This window comes from Somniosus microcephalus, chromosome 4 (assembly GCF_052327205.1).
Source record: "Somniosus microcephalus isolate GS21.2 chromosome 4, FLI_Smic_1.0, whole genome shotgun sequence".
NCBI lineage: Eukaryota > Metazoa > Chordata > Chondrichthyes > Squaliformes > Somniosidae > Somniosus > Somniosus microcephalus.
In genome coordinates, this window is record NC_140990.1 from 137,955,369 (window position 1) to 137,980,181 (window position 24,813).

General features: G+C 49.2%; 1 protein-coding gene across 2 annotated transcripts in view; it reads left to right on the forward strand.

The window, feature by feature from the left end:
* Positions 1–24,813, forward strand: part of LOC147119832 (uncharacterized) — a 430,344-nt gene that overhangs the window by 373,498 nt on the left and 32,033 nt on the right. Inside the window, exon 3 of one of the 2 annotated variants that reach the window (XM_085985279.1) lies at positions 13,683–15,393. In XM_085985279.1, coding sequence (XP_085841405.1) covers positions 13,775–15,393 — 1,619 coding nt within the window. In that variant the 5' untranslated portion in view covers positions 13,683–13,774. Of the gene's footprint in view, positions 1–13,682; positions 15,782–24,813 lie in introns of those variants that run through there. The other variant, XM_085985278.1, reaches the window with a different exon arrangement.

The window sequence follows — 24,813 nt, forward strand, 5'->3', positions numbered from 1 at the left end:
AATCCCCATGTACAGTCCAAGGGCTGGAATCCCCAAGTACAGTCCAAGGGCTGGAATCCCCATGTACAGTCCCAGGATTAGAATCCCCTTACACAGTTACAGGGTTGGAATCCCCATGTACAGCCCCAGGGTTAGAATCCCCATGTACAGTCCCAGGTTACAATCCCCATGTAGAGTCCAAGGGCTGGAATCGCCATGTACAGTCCAAACTTTGGAATCCCCATGGACAGTCCCAGGGTAAGAATCCCCATGTACAGTCCCAGGGTTGGATCCACATGTACAGTCCCAGGGTTGGAATCCCCATGTACAGTCCCAGGGTTGGAATCCCCATGTACAGTCCCAGGGTTGGAATCCCCATGTACAGTCCCAGGTTAGAATCCCCATGTACAGTCCAAGAGCTGGAATCCCCATGTACACTCCCAGGTCTGGAAATCCCCATGTACAGTCCAAACGTTGGAATCCCCATGTGTAGTCCCTGGGTTAGAATCCCCATGTACAGTCCCAGTGTTGGAATCTCCATGCACAGTCTCAGGGTTGGAATCCCCATGTACAATTCAAGGGTTAGATTCCCCATGTACAGTCCCAGGGTTGGAATGCCCATGTACAGTCCCAGGTTTGGAATCCCCATGTACAGTCCGAGGCTTAGATTCCCCATGTACAGTCCCAGGTTTGGAATCTCCATGCACAGCCTCAGGGTTGGAATCTCCATGTACAGTCCAAGGCTTAGAATACCCACGTACAGTCTCATGGTTGGAATCCCCATGTGCAGTCCCAGGGTTAGCATCCCCATGTACAGTCGCAGGGTTGGAATCGTCATGTACAGTCGCAGGGTTGGAATCCCCATGCACAGTCCCAAGGGTAGAATACCCACGTACAGTCCCAGGGTTAGAATCCCCATGTACAGTCCCAGTGTTTGAATCCCCATGTACAGTCCCAGGGTTAGAATCCCCATCTACAGTCCCAGGTTTGGAATCCAGATGTACAGTCCCAGGGTTGGAATCCCCATGTACAGTCCCAGGGTTAGAATCCCCATGTACAGTCCCAGGGTTGGAATCCCCATGTACATTCCCAGAATTGGAATCCCCATGTATAGTCCCAGGGTTGGAATCCCCAGGTACAGTCCCAGTGCGGAATCCCCATTGACTGTCCCAGGGTTACAATCCCCATGTACAGTCCCAGGGTTAGATCCCCATGTACTATCCCAGGGTTGGAATCCCCATGTACAGTCCCAGGGTTGGAATCCCCATGCACAGTCCCAAGGTTAGAATCCCCATGTACAGTCCCAAGGTTAGAATCCCCATGTACAGTCCCAGGTTTGGAATCCCCATGTACAGTCCCAGCATTGGAATCCCCATGTGCAGTCCCAGGGTTGGAATCCCCATGTACAGTCCCAGGGTTGGAAACATCATGTGCAGTCCCAGGGTTGGAATCCCCATGTGCAATCCCTGGGTTAGAATCCCCATGTACAGTCTCAGGGTTGGAATCCCCATGTGCAGTCCCAGGTTTGGAATCCCCTTTTGCAGTCCCAGGTTTGGAATCTCCATATACAGTCCTAGGGTTAGAATCCCCATGTACAGTCTCAGGGTTAGAATCCCCATGTACAATCCCTGGGTTAGAATCCGCATGGACAGTCCCAGGTTTGGAATCTCCATGTACAGTCCTAGGGTTAGAATCCCCATGTACAATCCCAGGTTAGAATCCCCATGTACAATCCCAGGTTAGAATCCCCATGTACAGTCCCAGGGTTGGAATCCGCATGGACAGTCCCAGGTTTGGAATCTCCATGTACAGTCCTAGGGTTAGAATCCCCATGTACAATCCCAGGTTAGAATCCCCATGTACAGACTCATGCTTGGAATCCCCATGTACAGTCCCAGGTTTGGAATCCCCTTATGCAGTCCCAGGGTTGGAATCTCCATGTACAGTCCCAGTGTTAGAATTCCCATGTACAGTCTCAGGGTTGGAATCCCCATGTACAGGCCCAGGTTTGGAATCCCCATGTACAGCCCCAGGGTTAGAATCCCCATGTACAGTCTCTGCTTTAGAATCCCCATGTACATTCCCAGGTTAGAATCCCCATGTACAGTCCAAGGGCTGGAATCCCCATGTACAGTCCCAGGGTTGGAATCCCCATGCACAGTCCCAGGATTAGAATCCCCTTACACAGTTACAGGGTTGGAATCCCCATGTACAGCCCCAGGGTTAGAATCCCCATGTACAGTCCCAGGTTACAATCCCCATGTACAGTCCAAGGGCTGGAATCGCCATGTACAGTCCAAACTTTGGAATCCCCATGGACAGTCCCAGGGTAAGATTCCCCATGTACAGTCCCAGGGTTGGATCCACATGTACAGTCCCAGGGTTGGAATCCCCATGTACAGTCCCAGGGTTGGAATCCCCATGTACAGTCCCAGGGTTGGAATCCCCATGTACAGTCCCAGGTTAGAATCCCCATGTACAGTCCAAGAGCTGGAATCCCCATGTACACTCCCAGGTCTGGAAATCCCCATGTACAGTCCAAACGTTGGAATCCCCATGTGTAGTCCCTGGGTTAGAATCCCCATGTACAGTCCCAGTGTTGGAATCTCCATGCACAGTCTCAGGGTTGGAATCCCCATGTACAATTCAAGGGTTAGATTCCCCATGTACAGTCCCAGGGTTGGAATGCCCATGTACAGTCCCAGGTTTGGAATCCCCATGTACAGTCCGAGGCTTAGATTCCCCATGTACAGTCCCAGGTTTGGAATCTCCATGCACAGCCTCAGGGTTGGAATCTCCATGTACAGTCCAAGGCTTAGAATACCCACGTACAGTCTCATGGTTGGAATCCCCATGTGCAGTCCCAGGGTTAGCATCCCCATGTACAGTCGCAGGGTTGGAATCGTCATGTACAGTCGCAGGGTTGGAATCCCCATGCACAGTCCCAAGGGTAGAATACCCACGTACAGTCCCAGGGTTAGAATCCCCATGTACAGTCCCAGTGTTTGAATCCCCATGTACAGTCCCAGGGTTAGAATCCCCATCTACAGTCCCAGGTTTGGAATCCAGATGTACAGTCCCAGGGTTGGAATCCCCATGTACAGTCCCAGGGTTAGAATCCCCATGTACAGTCCCAGGGTTGGAATCCCCATGTACATTCCCAGAATTGGAATCCCCATGTATAGTCCCAGGGTTGGAATCCCCAGGTACAGTCCCAGTGCGGAATCCCCATTGACTGTCCCAGGGTTACAATCCCCATGTACAGTCCCAGGGTTAGATCCCCATGTACTATCCCAGGGTTGGAATCCCCATGTACAGTCCCAGGGTTGGAATCCCCATGCACAGTCCCAAGGTTAGAATCCCCATGTACAGTCCCAAGGTTAGAATCCCCATGTACAGTCCCAGGTTTGGAATCCCCATGTACAGTCCCAGCATTGGAATCCCCATGTGCAGTCCCAGGGCTGGAATCCCCATGTACAGTCCCAGGGTTGGAAACATCATGTGCAGTCCCAGGGTTGGAATCCCCATGTGCAATCCCTGGGTTAGAATCCCCATGTACAGTCTCAGGGTTGGAATCCCCATGTGCAGTCCCAGGTTTGGAATCCCCTTTTGCAGTCCCAGGTTTGGAATCTCCATATACAGTCCTAGGGTTAGAATCCCCATGTACAGTCTCAGGGTTAGAATCCCCATTTACAGTCCCAGGGTTGGAATCCCCATGTACAGTCCCTGGGTTAGAATCCCCATGTGCAGACCCAGGATTAGAATCCCCATGTACAGTCCAGGGTAGGAATCCCCATATCCAATCCCTGGGTTAGAATCCCCATGTACAGTCCCAGGGTTGGAATCCCCATGTAAAGTCCCCGGGTTGGAATCCCCATGTACAGCCCCAGGGTTGGAATCCCCATGTACAGTCCCAGGGTTGGAATCTCCATGTGCAGTCCCTGGGTTAGAATCCCCATGTACAGTCCGAGGCTTAGATTCCCCATGTACAGTCCCATAGTTGGAATTCCCATGTACAGTCCCAGGTTTTGAATCCGCATGTACAGTTCCAGGGTTGGAATCCCCATGTACAGTCTCAGGGTTTGGAATCCCCATGTACAGTCCCAGTGCTGGAGTCCCCATGTAGAGTCCCATGTCGGAATCCCCATTGACAGTCCCAGGGTTAGAATACCCATGTACGGTCCCAGGGTTGGAATCCCCATGTACAGTCGCAGGGTTGGAATCCCCATGTGCAGTCCCAAGGTTAGAACCCCCATGTACAGTCGCAGGTTTGGAATCTCCATGTACAGTCCCTGGGTTAGAATCCCCATGTACAGTCCAAGAGCTGGAATCCCCATGTACACTTCCAGGTCTGGTGTTCCCCATGTGCAGTACAAACGTTGGAATCCCCATGTACAGTCCCAGGGTAGGAATCCCCATGTACAGTCCCAGGGTTGGAATCTCCATGCACAGTCTCAGGGTTGGAATCCCCATGTACAGTCCGAGGCTTAGATTCCCCATGTACAGTCCCAGGGTTGGAATTCCCATGTACAGTCCCAGGGTTTGAATCCGCATGTACAGTTCCAGGGTTGGAATCCCCATGTACAGTCCCAGGGTTGGAATCCCAATGTACAGTCCCAGGGTTGGAATCTCCATGTACAGTCCCTGGGTTAGAATCCCCATGTACAGTCCCAGGTTTGGAATCCCCATGTACAGTCTCAGGGTTAGAATCCCCATGTACAGTCCCAGGGTTAGAATCCCCATGTACAATCCCAGGGTTTGACTCCCCATGTACAGTCCCAGGGCTGGAATCCCCATGTACAGTCACAGGTTTGGAATCCCCATGTATAATCCCAGGGTTAGAATCCCCATGTACAGTCCCAGTGCGGAATCCCCATTGACAGTCCCAGGTTAGATTCCCCATGTACAGTCCAAGAGCTGGAATCCCCATGCACACTTCCAGGTCTGGTGTTCACAATGTGCAGTACAAACGTTGGAATCCCCATGTACAGTCCCAGGGTAGGAATCCCCATGTACAGTCCCAGGGTTGGAATCTCCATGCACAGTCTCAGGGTTGGAATCCCCATGTACAGTCCGAGGCTTAGATTCCCCATGTACAGTCCCAGGGTTGGAATTCCCATGTACAGTCCCAGGGTTTGAATCCGCATGTACAGTTCCAGGGTTGGAATCCCCATGTACAGTCTCGGGGTTTGGAATCCCCATGTACAGTCTCAGGGTTAGAATCCCCATGTACAGTCCCAGTGCTGGAGTCCCCATGGACAGTCCCATGTCGGAATCCCCATTGACAGTCCCAGGGTTAGAATACCCATGTACGGTCCCAGGGTTGGAATCCCCATGTACAGTCGCAGGGTTGGAATCCCCATGTGCAGTCCCAAGGTTAGAACCCCCATGTACAGTCGCAGGTTTGGAATCTCCATGTACAGTCCCAAGGTTAGAATCCCCACGTACAGTCCCAGGGTTAGAATCCCCATGTCCAGTCCCAGTGTTGGAATCCCCATGTACATTCCCAGGATTAGAATCCCCATGTACAGTCCCAGGGTTAGAATCCCCATGTACAGTCCCAGGGTTGGAATCTCCATGTACATTCCCAGGATTAGAATCCCCATGTACAGTCCCAGGGCCGGAATCCCCATGTACAGTCCCAGGGCCGGAATCCCCATGTACAGTCCCAGGTTAGAATCCCAATGTACACTCCCGGGTTAGAATCCCCATGCACAGTCCAAGAGCTTAAATCGCCATGTACAGTCCCAGGTCTGGAATTCCCCATGTGTAGTCCAAGGTTTTGAATCCCCAAGTACAGTCCCAGGTTGGAATCCCCATGTACAGTCCAAGAGCTGGAATCCCCATGTACACTCCCAGGTCTGGAATTCCCCATGTACAGTCCAAACGTTGGAATCCCCAAGTACAGTCCCAGTGTTGGAATCCCCGTGTACAGTCCCAGGGTTGGAATCCCCATGTACAGTCCCAGGTTTGGAATCTCCATGTACAGTCCTAGGGTTAGAATCCCCATGTACAATCCCTGGGTTAGAATCCCCATGTACAGTCCCAGGTTTGGAATCCCCATGCACAGTCCCAGGGTTAGAATCCCCATGTACAGTCCCAGGGTTGGAATCCCCATGCACAGTCCCAGGATTAGAATCCCCAAGTACAGTCCCAGGGTTGGAATCCCCATGTTCAGTCCCAGTGTTGGAATCCCCAAGTACAGTCCAAGGGTTGGATTCCGAATGTGCAGTCCCAGGCTTGGAATCCCCATGTACAGACCCAGAGTTGGAATCCCCAGATACAGTTCCAGGGTTGGAATCCCCATGTACAGTCGCAGGGTTAGAATCCCCATGTACAGTCCCAGTTTTGGAATCCCCATGTACAGTCCCGGGGTTGGAATCCGCATGTACAGTCCCAGGGTTAGAATCCCCATGTACAGTCCCAGGGTTAGAATCCCCATGTACAGTCCCAGGGTTAGAATCGCCATGTACAGTCCCAGGGTTGGAATCGCCATGTACAGTCCCAGGATTAGAATCCCCATGTACAGTTCCAGGGTTGGAATCCCCATGTGCAGTCCCAGGGCCGGAATCCCCATGTACAGTCCCAGGTTAGATTCCCAATGTACACTCCCAGGTTAGAATCCCCATGCACAGTCCAAGAGCTTAAATCGCCATGTACAGTCCCAGGTCTGGAATTCCCCATGTGTAGTCCAAGGTTTAGAATCCCCAAGTACAGTCCCAATTTGGAATCCCCATGTACAGTCCAAGAGCTGGAATCCCCATGTACACTCCCAGGTCTGGAATTCCCCATGTACAGTCCAAACGTTGGAATCCCCAAGTACAGTCCCAGTGTTGGAATCCCCGTGTGCAGTCCCAGGGTCGGAATCCCCATGTATAGTCCCAGGTTTGGAATCTCCATGTACAGTCCTAGGGTTAGAACCCCCATGTACAATCCCTGGTTTAGAATCCCCATGTACAGTCCCAGGGTTGGAATCCCCATGTACTGTCCCAGGTTTGGAATCTCCATGTACAGTCCTAGGGTTAGAATCCCCATGTACAATCCCTGGGTTAGAATCCCCATGTACAGACTCAGGGTTGGAATCCCCATGTACAGTCCCAGGTTTGGAATCCCCTTGTGCAGTCCCAGGGTTGGAATCTCCATGTACAGTCCTGGTGTTAGAATTCCCATGTACAGTCTCAGGGTTGGAATCCCCATGTACAGGCCCAGGTTTGGAATCTCCATGTACAGTCCCAGGGTTAGAATCCCCATGCACAGTCCCAGGATTAGAATCCCCTTGCACAGTTACAGGGTTGAAATCCCCATGTACAGCCCCAGGGTTAGAATCCCCATGTACAGTCTCAGGTTAGAATCCCCATGTACAGTCCAAGGGCTGGAATCCCCATGTACAGTCCCAGGGTTGGAATCCCCATGCACAGTCCCAGGATTAGAATCCCCTTGCACAGTTACAGGGTTGGAATCCCCATGTACAGCCCCAGGGTTAGAATCCCCATGTACAGTCTCTGCTTTAGAGTCCCCATGTACAGTCCCAGGTTACAATCCCCATGTACAGTCCAAGGGCTGGAATCGCCATGTACACTCCCAAGTCTGGAATTCCTCATATACAGTCCAAACTTTGGAATCCCCATGGACAGTCCCAGGGTAGGAATCCCCATGTACAGTCCCAGGGTTGGATCCACATATACAGTCCCAGGGTTGGAATCCCCATGTACAGTCCCAGGGTTGGAATCCCCATGTACAGTCCCAGGGTTGTATCCCCATGTACAGTCCCAGGTTAGAATCCCCATGTCCAGTCCAAGAGCTGGAATCCCCATATACACTCCCAGGTCTGGAAATCCCCATGTACAGTCCAAACGTTGGAATCCCCATGTATAGTCCCTGGGTTAGAATCCCCATGTACAGTCCCAGGGTTGGAATCTCCATGCACAGTCTCAGGGTTGGAATCCCCATGTACAATTCAAGGGTTAGATTCCCCATGTACAGTCCCAGGGTTGGAATGCCCATGTACAGTCCCAGGGTTGGAATCCCCATGTACAGTCCGAGGCTTAGATTCCCCATGTACAGTCCCAGGGTTGGAATCTCCATGCACAGCCTCAGGGTTGGAATCCCCATGTACAGTCCCAGGGTTAGAATCACCATCTACAGTCCCAGGTTTGGAATCCCCATGTACAGTCCCAGGGTTGGAATCCCCATGTACAGTCCCAGGGTTAGAATCCCCATGTACAGTCCCAGGGTTGGAATCCCCATGTACATTCCCAGAGTTGGAATCCCCATGTATAGTCCCAGGGTTGGAATCCCCAGGTACAGTCCCAGTGCGGAATCCCCATTGACTGTCCCAGTGTTACAATCCCCATGTACAGTCCCAAGGTTAGAATCCCCATGTACAGTCCCAGGTTTGGAATCCCCATGTACAGTCCCAGCGTTGGAATCCCCATGTGCAGTCCCAGGGCTGGAATCCCCATGTACAGTCCCAGGGTTGGAAACATCATGTACAGTCCCAGGGTTGGAATCCCCATGTACAATCCCTGGGTTAGAATCCCCATGTACAGTCTCAGGGTTGGATTCCCCATGTACAGTCCCAGGTTTGGAATCCCCTTTTGCAGTCCCAGGTTTGGAATCTCCATATACAGTCCTAGGGTTAGAATCCCCATGTACAGTCTCAGGATTGGAAAGGTGTGAAATCCCCATGTACCATCCCAGGGTTAGAATCCCCATGTGCAGTCCCCAGGTTGGAATCCCCATGCACAGTCCCAGGATTAGAATCCCCTTGTACAGTTATATGGTTGGAATCCCCATGTACAGTCTCTGCTTTATAATCCCCATGTACATTCCCAGGTTAGAATCCCCATGTACAGTCCAAGGGCTGGAATCCCCATGTACAGTCCCAGGGTTGGAATCCCCATGCACAGTCCCAGGATTAGAATCCCCTTGCACAGTTACAGGGTTGGAATCCCCATGTACAGCCCCAGGGTTAGAATCCCCATGTACAGTCTCTGCTTTAGAATCCCCATGTACAGTCCCAGGTTACAATCCCCATGTACAGTCCAAGGGCTGGAATCGCCATTTACACTCCCAGGTCTGGAATTCCCCATGTATAGTCCAAACTTTGGATCCACATGTACAGTCCCAGGTTTGGAATCCCCATGTACAGTCAGAGGGTTGGAATCCCTATGTACATTCTCAGAGTTGGAATCCCCATGTACAGTCCCAGGTCGGAATTCCCAAGTACCATCCCAGGGTTTGAATCCGCATGTCCAGTTCCAGGTTTGGAAAGCCCATGTACAGTCCCAGGGTTAGAATCCCCATGTACAGTCCCAGGGTTGGAATCCCCATGTACAGTCCCACAGTTGGAATCCCCAAGTGCAGTCCCAGGGGTGGATTCCCCATGTGCAGTCCCAGGCTTGGAATCCTCATGTACACACCCAGAGTTGGAATCCCCATATACAGTTCCAGGGTTGGAATTCCCATGTGCAGTCCCAGGGTTGGAATCCCCATGTACAGTCCCAGGGTTAGAATCCCCATGTACAGTCCAAGAGCTGGAATCCCCATGTACACTCCCAGGTCTGGAATTCCCCATGTACAGTCCAAACGTTGGAATCCCCATGTGTAGTCCCTGGGTTAGAATCCCCATGTACAGTCCCAGGGTTGGAATCCCCATGTACAGTCCCACAGTTGGAATCCCCAAGTGCAGTCCCAGGGGTGGATTCCCCATGTGCAGTCCCAGGCTTGGAATCCTCATGTACACACCCAGAGTTGGAAGCCCCATATAGAGTTCCATGGTTGGAATTCCCATGTGCAGTCCCAGGTTGGAATCCCCATGTACAGTCCCAGGGTTAGAATCCCCATGTACATTCCAAGAGCTGGAATCCCCATGTACACTCCCAGGTCTGGAATACCCCATGTACAGTCCAAACGTTGGAATCCCCATGTATAGTCCCTGGGTTAGAATCCCCATGTACAGTCCCAGGTTTGGAATCCCCATGTACAGTCCGAGGCTTAGATTCCCCATGTACAGTCCCAGGGTTTGAATTCCCATGTACAGTCCCAGGGTTTGAATCCGCATGTACAGCCCCTGGGTTAGAATCCCCATGTATAATCCCAGGGTTAGAATCCCCATGTACAGTCCCAAGGTTAGACTCCCCATGTACAATCCCAGCATTAGAATCCCCATGTACAGCCCCAGTGTTGGAATCCCCATGTACAGTCCCAGTGCGGAATCCCCATGTGCTGTCCCAGGGTTAGGATCCCCATGTACAGTCCCAGTGTTGGAATCCCCATGTACAGTCACAGGGTTGGAATCCCCATGTACAGTCCCAAGGTTAGAATCCCCATGTACAGTCCCAGTGCGGAATCCCCATGTGCTGTCCCAGGGTTAGGATCCCCATGTACAGTCCCAGTGTTGGTATCCCCATGTACAGTCCCAGGGCTGGAATCCCCATGTACAGTCCCAGGGTTGGAATCCCCATGTACAGTCCTTGGGTCGGAATTCCCAAGTACAGACACAGGGTTTGAATCCGCATGTACAGTTCCAGGGTTGGAAACCCCATGTACAGTCCCAGGGTTAGAATCCCCATGTACAGTCCCAGGGTTGGAATCCCCATGTACAGTCCCAGAGTTGGAATCCCCAAGTACAGTCCCAGGGTTGGCTTCCCCATGTGCAGTCCCAGGCTTGGAAATCCCATGTACAGACCCAGAGTTAGAATCCCCATGTACAGTTCCAGGGTTGGAATTCCCATGTGCAGCCCCAGGGTTGGAATCCCCATGTACAGTCCCAGGGTTAGAATCCCCATGTACAATCCCAGGGTTGGAATCCCCATGTACAATCCCAGGGTTGGAATTTCCCATGTACAGCTCCAGGGTTGGAATCCCCATGTACAGTCCCAGGGTTAGAATCCCCATGTACAATCCCAGCATTAGAATCCCCATGTACATTCCCAGGGTTAGAATCCCCATGTACAGTCCCAGTGCTGGAATCACCATGTACAGTCCCAGTGCGGAATCCCCTTTGACAGTCCCAGGGCTAGAATACCCATGTACAGTCCCAAGGTTAGAATCCCCACGTAATGTCCCAGGGTTGGAATCCCCATGTACAGTCCCATGGTTGGAATCCCCATGTACAGTCCCAGCGTTAGAAACCCCCCCGTACAGTCCCAGGGTTGGAATCCCCATGTACAGTCCCAAGCTTAGAATCCCCATGTACAGTCCCAGGGTTGGAATCCCCATGTACAATCCCAGGGTTAGAATCCCCATCTACAGTCCCAGGGCTGGAATACCCATGTACAGTCCCAGAGTTGGAATCCCCATGTAAGGTCCCAGGGTTGGAATCCCCATGTACATTCCCAGGGTTGGTATCCCCATGTACAGTCCCAGGGATAGAATCCCCATGTACAGTCCCAGGGTTAGAATCCCCATGTACAGGCCCAGTGCGGAATCCCCATTGACTGTCCCAGGGTTAGAATCCCCATGTACAGTCCCAGGGTTAGATCCCCATGTACAGTCCCAGGGTTAGATCCCCATGTACAGTCCCAGGTTTGGAATCGCCATGTACAGTCCCAGGGTTGGAATTCCCATGTACAGTCCCACGGTTAGAAACCCCATGTACAGTCCCAGGGTTGGAATCCCCATGTCCAATCCCTGGGTTAGAATCCCCATGTACAGTCCCAGGGTTGGAATCCCCATGTACAGTTCCAGGGTTAGAATCCCCATGTACAGACCCAGGGTTAGAATCCCCATGTACAGTCCCAGGGCTGGAATCCCCATGTACAGTTCCAGGGTTGGAAACCTCATGTACAGTTCCAGGGTTGGAATCCCCATGTACAGTCCCAGGTCTGGAATACCCCATGTACAGTCCAAACATTGGAATCCCCATGTACAGTCCCATGGTAGGAATCCCCATGTACAGTCAGAGGGTCGGAATTCCCACGTACAGTCCCAGGGTTGGAATCCCCATGTACAGACCCAGGGTTGGAAGTCCCATGTACAATCCCAGGGTTGGAATCCCCATGTACAGTCCCAGGGTTAGAATCCCCATGTACCGTCCCAGGGTTGGAATCCCCATGTACAGTCCCAGGGTTAGAATCCCCATGTACAGTCCCAGCGTTGGAATCCCCATGTACAGTCCCAGTGTTAGAATCCCCGTGTACAGTCCCAGGGTTAGAATCCCCATGTACAGTCCCAGTGTTGGAATCCCCATGTACGGTCCCAGTGTTGGAATCCCCGTGTACAGTCCCAGTGCTGGAATCCACATGTACAGTCCCAGGGTTAGAATCCCCATGTACAGTCCCAGCGTTGGAATCCCCATGTACAGTCCCAGTGTTAGAATCCCCGTGTACAGTCCCAGGGTTAGAATCCCCATGTACAGTCCCAGTGTTGGAATCCCCATGTACGGTCCCAGTGTTGGAATCCCCGTGTACAGTCCCAGTGCTGGAATCCACATGTACAGTCCCAGGGTTGCAATTCCCATGTACAGTCCCAGGGTTGGAATCCCCATGTACAGTCCCAGGGTTGGAATCCCCATGTACAGTCCCAGGGTTGGAATCCCCCTGTACAGTCCCAGGGTCGGAATCTCCATGTACAGTCCCTGAGGTGGAATCCCCATGTACAGTCCCAGGGTTAGAAATCCCTGTACAGTCCCAGGGTTGGAAGCCCCATGTACAGTCCCAGGGTTAGAATTTCCATGTACAGTCCCAGCGTTAGAATTCCCATGTACAGTCCCAGGTTTGTAATCTCCATATGCAAGAAACACAACAACTTGCATTTATACAGCAGAGGGAGCAATTCAGAGCCGGTTGGCATCAGGGTGGGCGGTGGATGTGGAACTCGGTCCCTGGCCTCCTGTGTAGGGCTTTCTTGTTGCATCAGTTTGAGCTGGAGTGGAGAGGGGGGAGAAGCTGTTGGGTTTAACCCCCAATACCTCTGTGCCCAGTGGGACCCAACAATTTCCAATGTGAGACTGTGAATGGAGGTGGATTCTAGGAGAGATTAAGTTGCTAAACAGGCACTGTCCGCACAGTGTAAAAGATTATTGTTTTAGGAACAAGTATTTCTGTAGAGGCTTTCAGTCCATTTTATATATACAGATTTTTTAATTCATTCGATGTGGGTGTCATTATCAAGGCCAGCAGATATTGCTAGTCCCCAGTTGCCCGTTGAGAAGGTGATGCTGGGCCTTCTTCTTGAACCTCTCCAGTCCGTGTGGTGAAGGTACTCTCAGAATGCTGTTAGGTGAGGAGTTCCAGGATTTTCACCCAGCGACGATGTAGGAACGACGATATATGTCCAAGTCAGGATAGTGTGTGACTTGGAGGGGAACTGGGAGGTGATGGTGTTCCCATGCACCTGCTGCCCTTGTCCTTCTAGGTGGTGGAGGTCGCGTGTCTGGGAGGTGCTGTCTAAGTTCTAGTCAAGTTACAGATGTATAAAATCGCTCTCCTTCACCCCTCCCCCTCCCACCTCGCTCTCTCTCCTCCCATAGAGGCCAGAGTCTTGTGTAGGCCCAGACTGGGTGGCGGGTTCCCTTCCCTGATGGACTTTAGTGAACCAGTTGGGTTTTTACGACAATCCGGCAGCTTTCATGGTCACTTTTTTCTGGTGCCGGCCCCACAAATTCCCAGATTCATTCAGCTCAATTTCACAACCTGCCTTGTTTTTTGTGTGGGTTCTCTCTCACCCTCCCTTTTTCCTGTTTTAAATTCATTTTGCAGGGTGTTCGAAGGGGAGGATTTGCAGACGGGAAACTCAAACCAAACATCCCTTCAGGATCTGACAGTCGCTCGATTCATCAGGACCTTTCAGCATGGAAGCAGAAAGCACCGTTCAGAGCAGGGAGAAACCGTACACGTGTTCTGTGTGTGGACGAGGCTTCAGCCGATCCTCTGGCCTGTCGAGACACAAGCGCAGTCACACCGGGGAGAAACCGTGCAAATGTGGGGACTGTGGGAAACTATTCAGTTACCCATCCCTGCTGGAAACTCATCGGCGCAGTCACACCGGGGAGAGGCCGTTCACCTGCTCTGAGTGTGGGAAGAGATTCAGTTGTTCATCCAGCCTGCTGCAGCACCAGCGAGTTCACACTGATAAGAGACCTTTTAAATGTTCTGACTGTGAGAAGAGATTTAAAAGCAGACAGCAGCTGCTGACACACCAGCGTGTTCACACTGATAGACCTTTTAAATGTTCTGACTGTGAGAAGAGGTTTAAAAGCAAAAAGGACCTGCTGACACACCAGCGAATTCACACTGGGGAGAGGCCGTTCACCTGCTTTGAGTGTAGGAAGGGATTCACGTGTTCATCAGAACTTCTGAAACACCAGCGAGTTCACACCGGGGAGAGACCGTTCACCTGCTCTGAGTGTGGAAACAGATTCACTCAGTCATCTAGCCTGCTGACACACCAGCTTGTTCACACTGATAAGAGACCTTTTAAATGTTCTGACTGTGAGAAGAGATTTAAAAGCAAAAAGGATCTGCTGTCACACCAGCGAGTTCACACTGGGAAGAGGCCGTTCACCTGCTTTGAGTGTGGGAAGGGATTCACGTGTTCATCCGACCTTCTGACACACCAGCGAGTTCACACCGGAGAGAGGCCTTTCACCTGCTCTGAGTGTGGGAAGGGATTCACTCAGTCATCCAGCCTGCTGACACACCAGCTTGTCCACACTGATGATAGACCTTTTAAATGTTCTGACTGTGAGAAGAGATTTAAAAGCAAACAGCACCTGCTGAGACACCAGCGAGTTCACACCGGGGTGAGACCGTTCACCTGCTCTCAGTTTGGGAAGAGATTCAGGTGTTCATCCAGCCTGCTGCAGCATCAGCAAGTTCACACTGATGATAGACCTTTTAAATGCTCTGACTGTGAGAAGAGATTTAAAAGGAAACAGCAGCTGCTGACACACCAGCGAGTTCACACTGGGGAGAGGCCATTCACCTGCTCTCAGTGTGGTAAGGGATTCACTCAGTCATCCAACCTGCTGACACACCAGCGAGTTCACACTGGGGAGAGGCCGTTCACCTGCTCTCAGTGTGGGAAGGGATTCACTCATTCATCCCACCTGCTGACACACCAGCGAGTTCACACTGATGATAGACCTTTTAAATGTTCTGACTGTGAGAAGAGATTTAAAAGCAAAAAGGATCTGCTGAAACACCAGCGAGTTCACACCGGGGTGAGACCGTTCACCTGCTCTGAGTGTGGGAAGGGATTCACGTGTTCATGCGACCTTCTGACACACCAGCGAGTTCACACCGGGGAGAGACCTTTCACCTGCTCCGAGTGTGGGAAGGGATTCACGTGTTCATCCAACCTGCTGAAACACCAGCAAATTCACACCGGAGAGAGGCCATTCATCTGCTCTCAGTGTGGGAAGCGATTCACTCGGTCATCTAACCTGCTGAGACACCAGCGAGTTCACAAGTGACTGCAGAGGTTGGATTCTGCTGTTATTGCTGCTGTTAATCACATCCAGGACTGAATCGTGTTCATTCTGACAGTTGGGGTTTGTTTCTGCTGATGTTAATAACCCCTGTAACTGGGCTGGAGTTTAAATTTCTGGATATATGTCAAATAAATCAGCTTTGCTTCAAACACATTGTTGTGGATTTTTATCGTTCCCACCTGAGTGTTTAGCATCACCTGGCTGGAGCTCAGAAAGGACAATCTGGGGGGAGGATCGTACGGCAGGAACAGACCTACAGCCTGGACACAGTCCTTCAGGGCCACACTGAGAGGGGCAAACAGCACTTTGGTCTTTCTCGTCTCTCTTCACTGACAGCAATGTCTCCGTGCAGGTTAATCTTGAGGCCTGTAAGGAATGTGTCCCAGCCGCTCTCTCCCATGGGTCAGAGCTCCTAGGCACGGAACAGAAGGCTCCTTTACAACTGTGTTTAGAGTCAGGAAGAACAACGGTGAATGCTGGAAACGTGCTGTCAAATCAGAGATTGGTGTCAAACTGCGATCTGTTCCTGACTGAAAGTGAAACGGCAGGGTTAAGTTTCCAGTCTAAAAATGCCTGCTAATTATTCTATGAAGGTTTAAAGTGTTCGTAGAATCATACAATGGTTCCAGCACAGAATGTGGCCATTGAGCCCGTGCCGGCTCTCTGCAAGAGCACTTCAGCTAGTCCCACTCCCCCGCCCTTCCCTCGTAGCCCTGCAAATTTTTGTCCTTCAGGTACTCATCCAATTCCCTTTTGAAAGCCATGATTGAATCTGCCTCCACCACCCTTTCCCGATCCTAACCACTCACTGCGTAAAAAGTTTTTCCCCATGTCACCTTTGGTTCTTCTGCCAATCACCTTCAATCACCTTAAATCTGAGGAACAGCACCTCACCTTCCGATTAGGCACTTTGCAGCCTTCCGGACTCAACATCGAGTTCAACAATTTCAGATCATAACCTCGGCCCCTATTACATTTTTACTTATATTTTTTATCCACCCCTTTGTTTTGGTTTTTCCCTCCCCCCCCCCTTTCCTTTTTTTTCTCTCTCCCACATGGCAGCTGTCTCCCATTCTGCCAGAACATTTCACACCTAATCTGAGCCGTCTTTTGTCTCCACTAGTCCTATCACCATCTCGTCTCGTTTTGAATACCTCTTAATGTCCTTTTACTTCTTTTGTTCTCTCCCCGCCCTGCCTTTCGATCTATTTCATTTCCTTTCCAGTTTTGAAAAATGGTTAGACCCGAAACGTCGACTCTAATTTCTCTCCACGGATGTTGCCTGGCCTGCTGAGTTTTTCCAGCATTTTCTGTTGTTATTTCGGATTTCCAGCATCTGCAGTATTTTGCTATCGTTAAATCTGTGAGCTCTAGTTCTCGACCCTTCCACCAATGGGAGCAGTTTCTCTCTATCTACTCTGTCCAGACCCCTCATGATTTTGAACACCTCTATCAAATCTCCTCTCAATCTTCTCTGCTCCCAGGAGAACAACTCCAGCTTCTCCAGTCTATCAAGCTAACTGAAGTCCCTCATTCCTGGAATAATTCTTGCAAATCTTTTCTGCACCTTCTCTAAGGCCTTCACATCCTTCCTGAAGTGTGGTGCCCAGAATTGGACACAGTACTCCAGTTGGGGCCGAACCAGTGTTTCATCATCAGTTCCACACTTTTGTACTCTATACCTCTATTTATTAAGTCCAGGGTCCTGTAAGCCTTTTTAACTGCTTTCTCAACCTGCCCTGCCACCTTCAAGGATTTGTGCACACGTACCCCTAGGTCTCTCTGTTTGTGCACCCACTTTAGGATTGTACCATTTAGTTTACATGTCCTCTCCTCATTCTTTCCACTAAAATATATCACTTCACACTTTTCTGCATTAAATTTAATCTACCACGTGTCCACCCATTTCACCAGCCTGTCTATGTCTTCCTGAAGTCTATCACTCTCCTCCTCACTGTTCACTAAACTTCCAAGTTTTGTGTCATCTGCAAATTTTGAAATTGTGCTCTGTACACCTGATAGAATGGATTCTTTTACCCTCAGTCTGGTTCAGCAAACACTGAGTCGAACAACTGGAGAATTCAAACGATTTATTACCCGCGGAGTCTTACTCTGAAATGTCAGCACCGACTCCTGCAAGAGTCTAACGAACCCAACAGAGCAAGCTATTTCTCATACAGCGTGCTACATTTTTATCCCTGCTTTTGAGAGAGCATTAACACCTCGTACATTCTGCACCAATCATGAGCTGTGCATGTATACATTTAATTGGATTTCCTGGTCTGGCAGTTTGAAATAAAGAAGTCACATTTTACTGAATGGGTTACAGCTAAGTAAACATCATGGTAATGTGTTATGATCACCTCAACATTACGGTAATGTGTTTGCAATCACTAAAGTCTAAACAGTTTCTGCTACATTGTTTCTATCAGCAAGGGGTAACATCATGGGTGCCAGCCTCGTTAACAATTAAAGATCAGGTTAGCCCTTTTTACTTTTCTGCTGCTTTTACAGTTTCTGGTTTCTGTTTCTCGAAATGATATTCTCACACCCACGTCCAAGTCATTAATATATATCAAGAAAAGCAGTGGTCCTAGAACCGACCCCTGGAGAACACCACTGTATACCTTCCTCCAGTCCGAAAAACAACCGTTCACCACTACTCTCTGTTTCCTGTCACTTAGCCAATTTCCTATCCATGCTGCCACTGTTCCTTTTATTCCATGGGTTTCAACTTTGCTGGCAAGCCTATTATGTGGCACTTTGTCAAATGTCTTTTGGAAATCTATGTACACTACGTCAACCGCATTGCCCTCATCAACCTCTCTGTTACCTCTCCAAAACACTTGATCAAGTTGGTTAAACATGATTTGCCTTTAACAAATCCATGCTGGTTTTCCTTAATTAATCCACACCTATCCAAGTGACTATTAATTTTGTCCCTGATTACTGTTTCTAAAAGCTTCCCCACTACTGAAGTTAAACTGACTGGCCAGTAGTTGCTGGGTTTATCCTTACACCCTTTTTTGTAACATTTGCAATTCTCCAGTCCTCTGGCACCACCCCCGTATCCAAGGAGGATTGGAATATTATGGCCAGTACCTCCACAATTTCCTTCCTCAATTCCCTCAGCATCCTAGGATGCATCCCATCCACTCCTAGTGATTTATCTACTTTAAGTACAGCCAGTCTTTCTAATACCTCCTCTTTATCAATTTTTATCCAATCCAGTATCTCTACCACCTCCTCCTTCACTATGTCTATGGCAGGATCCGCTTCCTTGGTAAATAAAGATGCAAAGTACTCGTTTAATACCTCAGCCATACCCTCTGCCTCCATGCATAGGTCTCCTTTATGGTCCCTAATCGGCCCCAACCATCCTCTTACTACCTGTTTACTATTTATATGCATATAGAAGACTTTTGGATTACCTTTTATGTTGGCTGCCATTCTATTCTCATACCCTCTCTTTGCCCCTCTTATTTTCTTTTTCTCTACTCCTCTAAGCTTTCTATATTTAGCCTGATTCTCAGATGTATTTGGAACGTGCTATTTTTCTGCTTCATCATATTCTCTATCTCTTTCGTCATCCAAGGAGCCCTGACTTTAGTTGCCCTGCCTTTCCCCTAGTGGGAATGTACCGCAACTGTACCTGAACTATTTCCTTTTTAAATGCAGCCCATTGTACCATTACAGTTTTGCCTGCTAATCTTTGATTCCAGTTTACCCGGGCCAGATCCATTCTCATCCCATTGAAACTGGCCTTCCCCCAGTTAAACATTTTTACTCTAGATTTCTCCCTATCCTTTTCCATAGCTAATCTAAACCTTATGATATTATGATCACTATTCCCTAAATGGTCAGCTACTGGCACTTGCTCCACTTGACCGACCTCATTCCCCAGAACCAGATCCAGCAATGCCTCCTCCCTCATTGGGCCAGAAACGTACTGATAAAGAAATTTCTCCTGAACACACTTCAGAAATCTTTACCTTCTCTGCCCTTCACACTATTACGATCCCAGTCTATATTAGGATAGTTGAAGTCCTCCATTATCACGACTCTATAGTTCTTGCACCTTTCTGTAATTTCTCTACAAATTTGCTCCTCCATATCTTTCCCACTATTTGGTGGTCTATAGAATACACCTAATAGGGTAATGGCACCTCTATTATTTCTTAACACTAGCCATATAGATTCTGCCCTTGACCCCTCCAGGACATCCTCCCTCTCCAGCACTGTAACATTCTCCTTGACCAATACTGCCACACCACCTCCTATCTTTCCTTCCCTACCATAGAAATATAGAAACATAGAAGATAGGAGCAGGAGTAGGCCATTCAGCCCCTCGAGCCTGTTCCACCATTTAATGATATCATGGCTGATCATCCAAATTCAGTACCCTGTCCCTGCTTTCTCCCTATATCCCTTTAGCCTTAAGAAATATATCTAACTCCTTCTTGAATATATTTAATAAATTGGCCTCAACTGCCTTCTGTGGTAGAGAATTCCACAGGTTCACCACTCTCTGGGTGAAGAAATTCCTCCTCATCTCAGACCTTATCGTTAGACTGTGACCCCTGGTTCTGGACTCCCCCACCATCGGGAACATCCTTCCTGCATCTAGTCTGTCTAGTCCTGTTAGAATTTTATAAGTTTCAATGAGATCCCCTCTCATTCTTCTAAACTCTAGCGAATATAAGCCTAATCGACCAAATCTCTCTTCATACATCATTCCTGCCATCCCAGGTATCAGTCTGGTGAATCTTCGCTGCACTCCCTCCATGGCAAGAACATCCTTCCTCAGATAAGGCGACCAAAACTGCACACAGTGCTCAAGGTGTGGTCTCACCAAGGCCCTGTACAACTGCAGCAAGACATCCTTGCTCCTGTACTCGAATCCTCTCGCTATGAAGGCCATCATACCATTTGAATTCTTAACCGCCTGCTGCACCTGCATGCTTACCTTCAGCGACTGGTGCACAAGGACACCCAGGTCTCATTGCACTTCCTCTTTTCCCAATCTATTGCCATTCAAATAATAATCTGTCTTCCTGTTTTTGCCACCAAAGTGGATAACCTCGCATTTATCCACATTATACTGCATCTGCCATGCATCTGCCCAATCACGCAACCGGTCCAAATCATACTGGCATTTCTCTGCATCCTCCTCACAGCACACACGCCCACCCAGCTTTGTGTCGTCTGCAAACTTGGAGATATTACATCTAGTTCCCTCGTCTAGATCATTAATATATATTCTGAATAGCTGGGGTCCTAGCACCGATCCCTGCAGTACCCCACTAGTCACTGCCTGCCACTCGGAAAAAGAGCTGTTTATTCCAACCCTTTGCTTTCTGTCTGCCAATCAGTTTTCTGTCCAAGTCAGTACATAACCCCTAATCCCATGTGCTTTAACTTTGCATGCTAATCTCTTATGCGGGACCTTATCGAAAGCCTTCTGAAAGTCCAAATAAACCACATCCACTGTTTCTCCCTTATCTGTTCTACCAGTTACATCCTCAAAAAATTCCAGTAGATTAGTCAAGCATGATTTACCTTTTGTAAATCCATGTTGACTTTGTCCGATCCTGTCACTGTTTTCCAAGTGCTCTGCTATTACATCTTTTCTAATGGACTCTAGCATTTTCCCCACTACCGATGTCAGGCTTACCAGTCTATAATTCCCTGTTTTCTCTCTACCACCTTTTTTAAATAGTGGGGTAACATTAGCTACCCACCAATCCTTGGGAACTGTTCCAGAGTCTATGGAATTTTGGAAGATGACCAGCAATGCATCTACTATTTCTAGGGCCACTTCCTTAAGTACCCGAGGATGCAGATAATCAGGCCCTGGGGGTTTATCGGCCTTCAATCCCGTCAATTTCCCTAACACCATTTCCTTACAAATACTGATTTCATTCAATTCCTCCCTTTCATTAGACCCTATGTTCCCTGACATCTCTGGGAGGTTATTTGTGTCCTCCTTTGTGAAGACAGAACCAAAGTATGTATTTAATTGGTCTGCCATTTCTTTGTTCCCCTGATTCTGACTGCAAGGGACCTACGCTCTACTTCACCAATCTTTTTCTCTTCACCTATCTATAGAAGCTTTTACAGTCATTTTCTATGTTACCTGCAAGCTTACTCTCATATTCTATTTTCCCCCTCTTAATTAATTCCGTTGTCCTCCTTTGCTGAATCCTAAACTCCCAATCCTCAGGTTTACTGCTTTTTCTGGCCAATTTATATGTCCTCTCCTTGGATCTTATGCTATCCCTAATTTCCCTTGTTAGCCACGGTTGAGTCACCTTTTTTGTTTTATTTTTATGCCAAACAGGGATGAACAAATTCTACAGTTCATCCATGCGATCTTTAAATGTTTGCCATTGCCTATCCATCGTCAACCCTTTAAGTAACGCTCCCCAATCCACCCTAGCCAAATCGCGCCTCATGCCATCGTTGTTTCCTTTATTTAAATTCAGGACCCTAGTCTCTGAGTCAACTACTTCACTCTCCATCTTAATGATGAATTCTATCATATTATGATCGCTCCTCCCCAAGGGGCCTCGCACAACAAGATTGCTAATTAATCCTTTCTCATTACATAATACCCAGTCTAAGATGGCCTGATCTCTAGTTGGGTCCTTGACATATTGGTCCAGGAAACCATCCCATATACACTCTAGGAATTCCTCCTCCATTCCTCCTCCACAGTATTGTTACTAATTTGGTTAGCCCAACCTATATGTAGATTAAAGTCACCCATGATAACTGCTGTGTCCTTATTGCATGCATCTCTAATTTCCCGTTCAATGCCATCCCCAACTGTAGCATTACTGTTTGGGGGTCTGTATACCACTCCCACTAACGTTTTCTGCCCCATGATTTTTCTCAGCTCTACCCATACAGATTCCACATCATCAGAGCTAATATCCTTCCTTACTATTGTGTTAAACTCCTCATTAACCAGCAATGCTACCCCACCTCCTTCTGCTTTTTGCCTGTCCTTCCTGAATATTGAATACCCCTGGATGTTGAATTCCCAGCCTTGGTCACCCTGGAGCCATGTCTCCGTAATCCCAATTATATCATATCCATTTACATCTATTTGCACTGATAATTCATCCACCTTATTACGAATGCTCCTCGCATTAAACACAAAGCCTTCAGGCTTGTTTTTTTTAACACTCTTAGTCCTTTTAGAATTATTATTTACTGTAGCCCTGTTTGAATTACACCCTTGATTTCTCTGCCTTCCACTTCTGCTTTTCTCTTTCCTGTCTTTTCTTTCTATCCTTGCTTCCCTTTCCTTTGTCTCTCTGCACAGGTTCCCAACCCCCTGCCACTTTAGTTTAAACCCTCCCCCTAGGACATCGGTCCCGGTCCCGCCCAGGTGAAAACCGTCCAGTTTGTACTTGTCCCACCTTCCCCAGAAACGGTTCCAGTGTCCCAGGAATTTGAATCCCTCCCCCTTGCACCATTTCTCTAGCCACATATTAATCTGAAATATCCTTGTATTTCTACGTGGCACTGGTAGCAATCCTGAGATTACTACCTTTGAGGTCCTATTTTTTAATTTACCTCCTAACTCCCTATATTCAGCTTTTAGAACCTCATCCCAACTTTTACCTATATCGTTGGTACCTATATGCACCACGACAACTGGCTGTTCACTCTCCCCCTTTCCTGAATGCCTTATAACCAGGAATATTTAATACCAAATCCTAACCTTTTTTGAGCCAGGTCTCAGTTACTGCCACAGCATCATATTCCCATGTGACTATTTGCACCTGCAGCTCACTTACCTTGTTTACTACACTTCGCGTGTTCACACACATACACTGTAAACCCATCTTAGACCAGCCTGTATTCTCTCTTAGTTTGACCCCACCTAATACATTACTATTTCTTACTTTAGTGCTCTCTGCCTCTCCCAATCCTTTGAGCACTTTATTTCCCCTTTCTAATGTTACAACCTGGTGCCCATCCCCCTGCCAACTTAGTTTAAACCCTCCCCAACTGCACTAGCAAACCTCCCCGTGAGGATATTGGTACCGGCTCTGTTGAGGTGCAACCCGTCCGGCCTGTACAGCTCCCACCTCCCCCAGAACGGGCCACAACTCCCCAGGAATCTGAAGCCCTCCCTCCTGCACCATCACTCCAGCCACACATTCATCTGCTCTATCCTCCTATTTCTATACTCACTCACGCGTGGCACCGGGAGTAATCCAGAGGTCCTGCTTTGTAATCTCTTTCCGAGCTCCCTAAAATCTGTCTGCTGGACCTCATCCCTCTTTCCACCTACGTTGTTGGTACCGATATGGACAATGACCTCTGGCTGTTCACCCTCCCCCCTCAAAGTGTCCTGCAGCCGCTCAGTGACATCTTTAACCCTGGCACCAGGGAGGCAACATACCATCCTGGAGTCAGGTCTGCAGCAGCAGAAACGCCTGTCTGCTCCCCTAACTATTGAATCCCCGACCACTATTGCTTTCCCTGTCTTCCTCCTCCACCCCTGTGCAGCTGAGCCACCCGTGGTGCCATGGCCTTGGTTCTGGCTGTATTCCACAGAGGAACCATCACCCTCACCAGTACTCAGCACAGAATACTGGTTGGAGAGCGAGATGCACTCCGGGGACTCCTGCACTACCTGCCTGGTCCTCCTCTTCTGTCTGGCAGTCACCCATTCCCTCTCTGCCTGCGCACTCATTAGCTGCGGGGTGACCACCTCCTGAAATGTGCTATCCATGTAGCTCTCAGCCTCGTGGATGCGCCGCAGTGACACCAGCTGCTGCTCAAGCTCTGAAACCTGGAGCTCGAGCTCCTCCAGCTGATGACACCTCCTGCACATGTGGTTGTCCAGGACACGAGAAGTGTCCTCAAGTTCCCACAATTTTTTAATTCATTCATGGGATGTGGGTGTCGCTGGCAAGGCCAGCATTTATTGCCCATCCCTAATTGTCCTTGAGAAGGTGGTGGTGAGCCACCTTCTTGAACTGCTGCAGTCCGTGTGGTGAAGGTACTCCCACAGTGCTGTTAGGGAGGGAGTTCCAGGATTTTGACCCAGCGACGATGAAGGATCAGCGATATACTTTTAAGTCAGGATGGTGTGTGACTTGGAGGGGAACTTGGAGGTGGTGGTGTTCCCAGGCGCCTGCTGCCCTTGTCCTTCTAGGTGGAAGAGGTCGCGGGTTTGGGAGGTGCTGCCGAAGAAGTTTTGGCGAGTTGCTGCAGTGCATTTTGTAGATGGTACACACTGCAGCCACAGTACGCGTACGCCGGTGGTGGAGGGAGTGAATGTTTAAGGTGGTGGATGGGGTGCCAATCAAGCGGGCTGCTTTGTCCTGGATGGTGTCGAGCTTCTTGAGTGTTGTTGGAGCTGCACTCATCCAGGC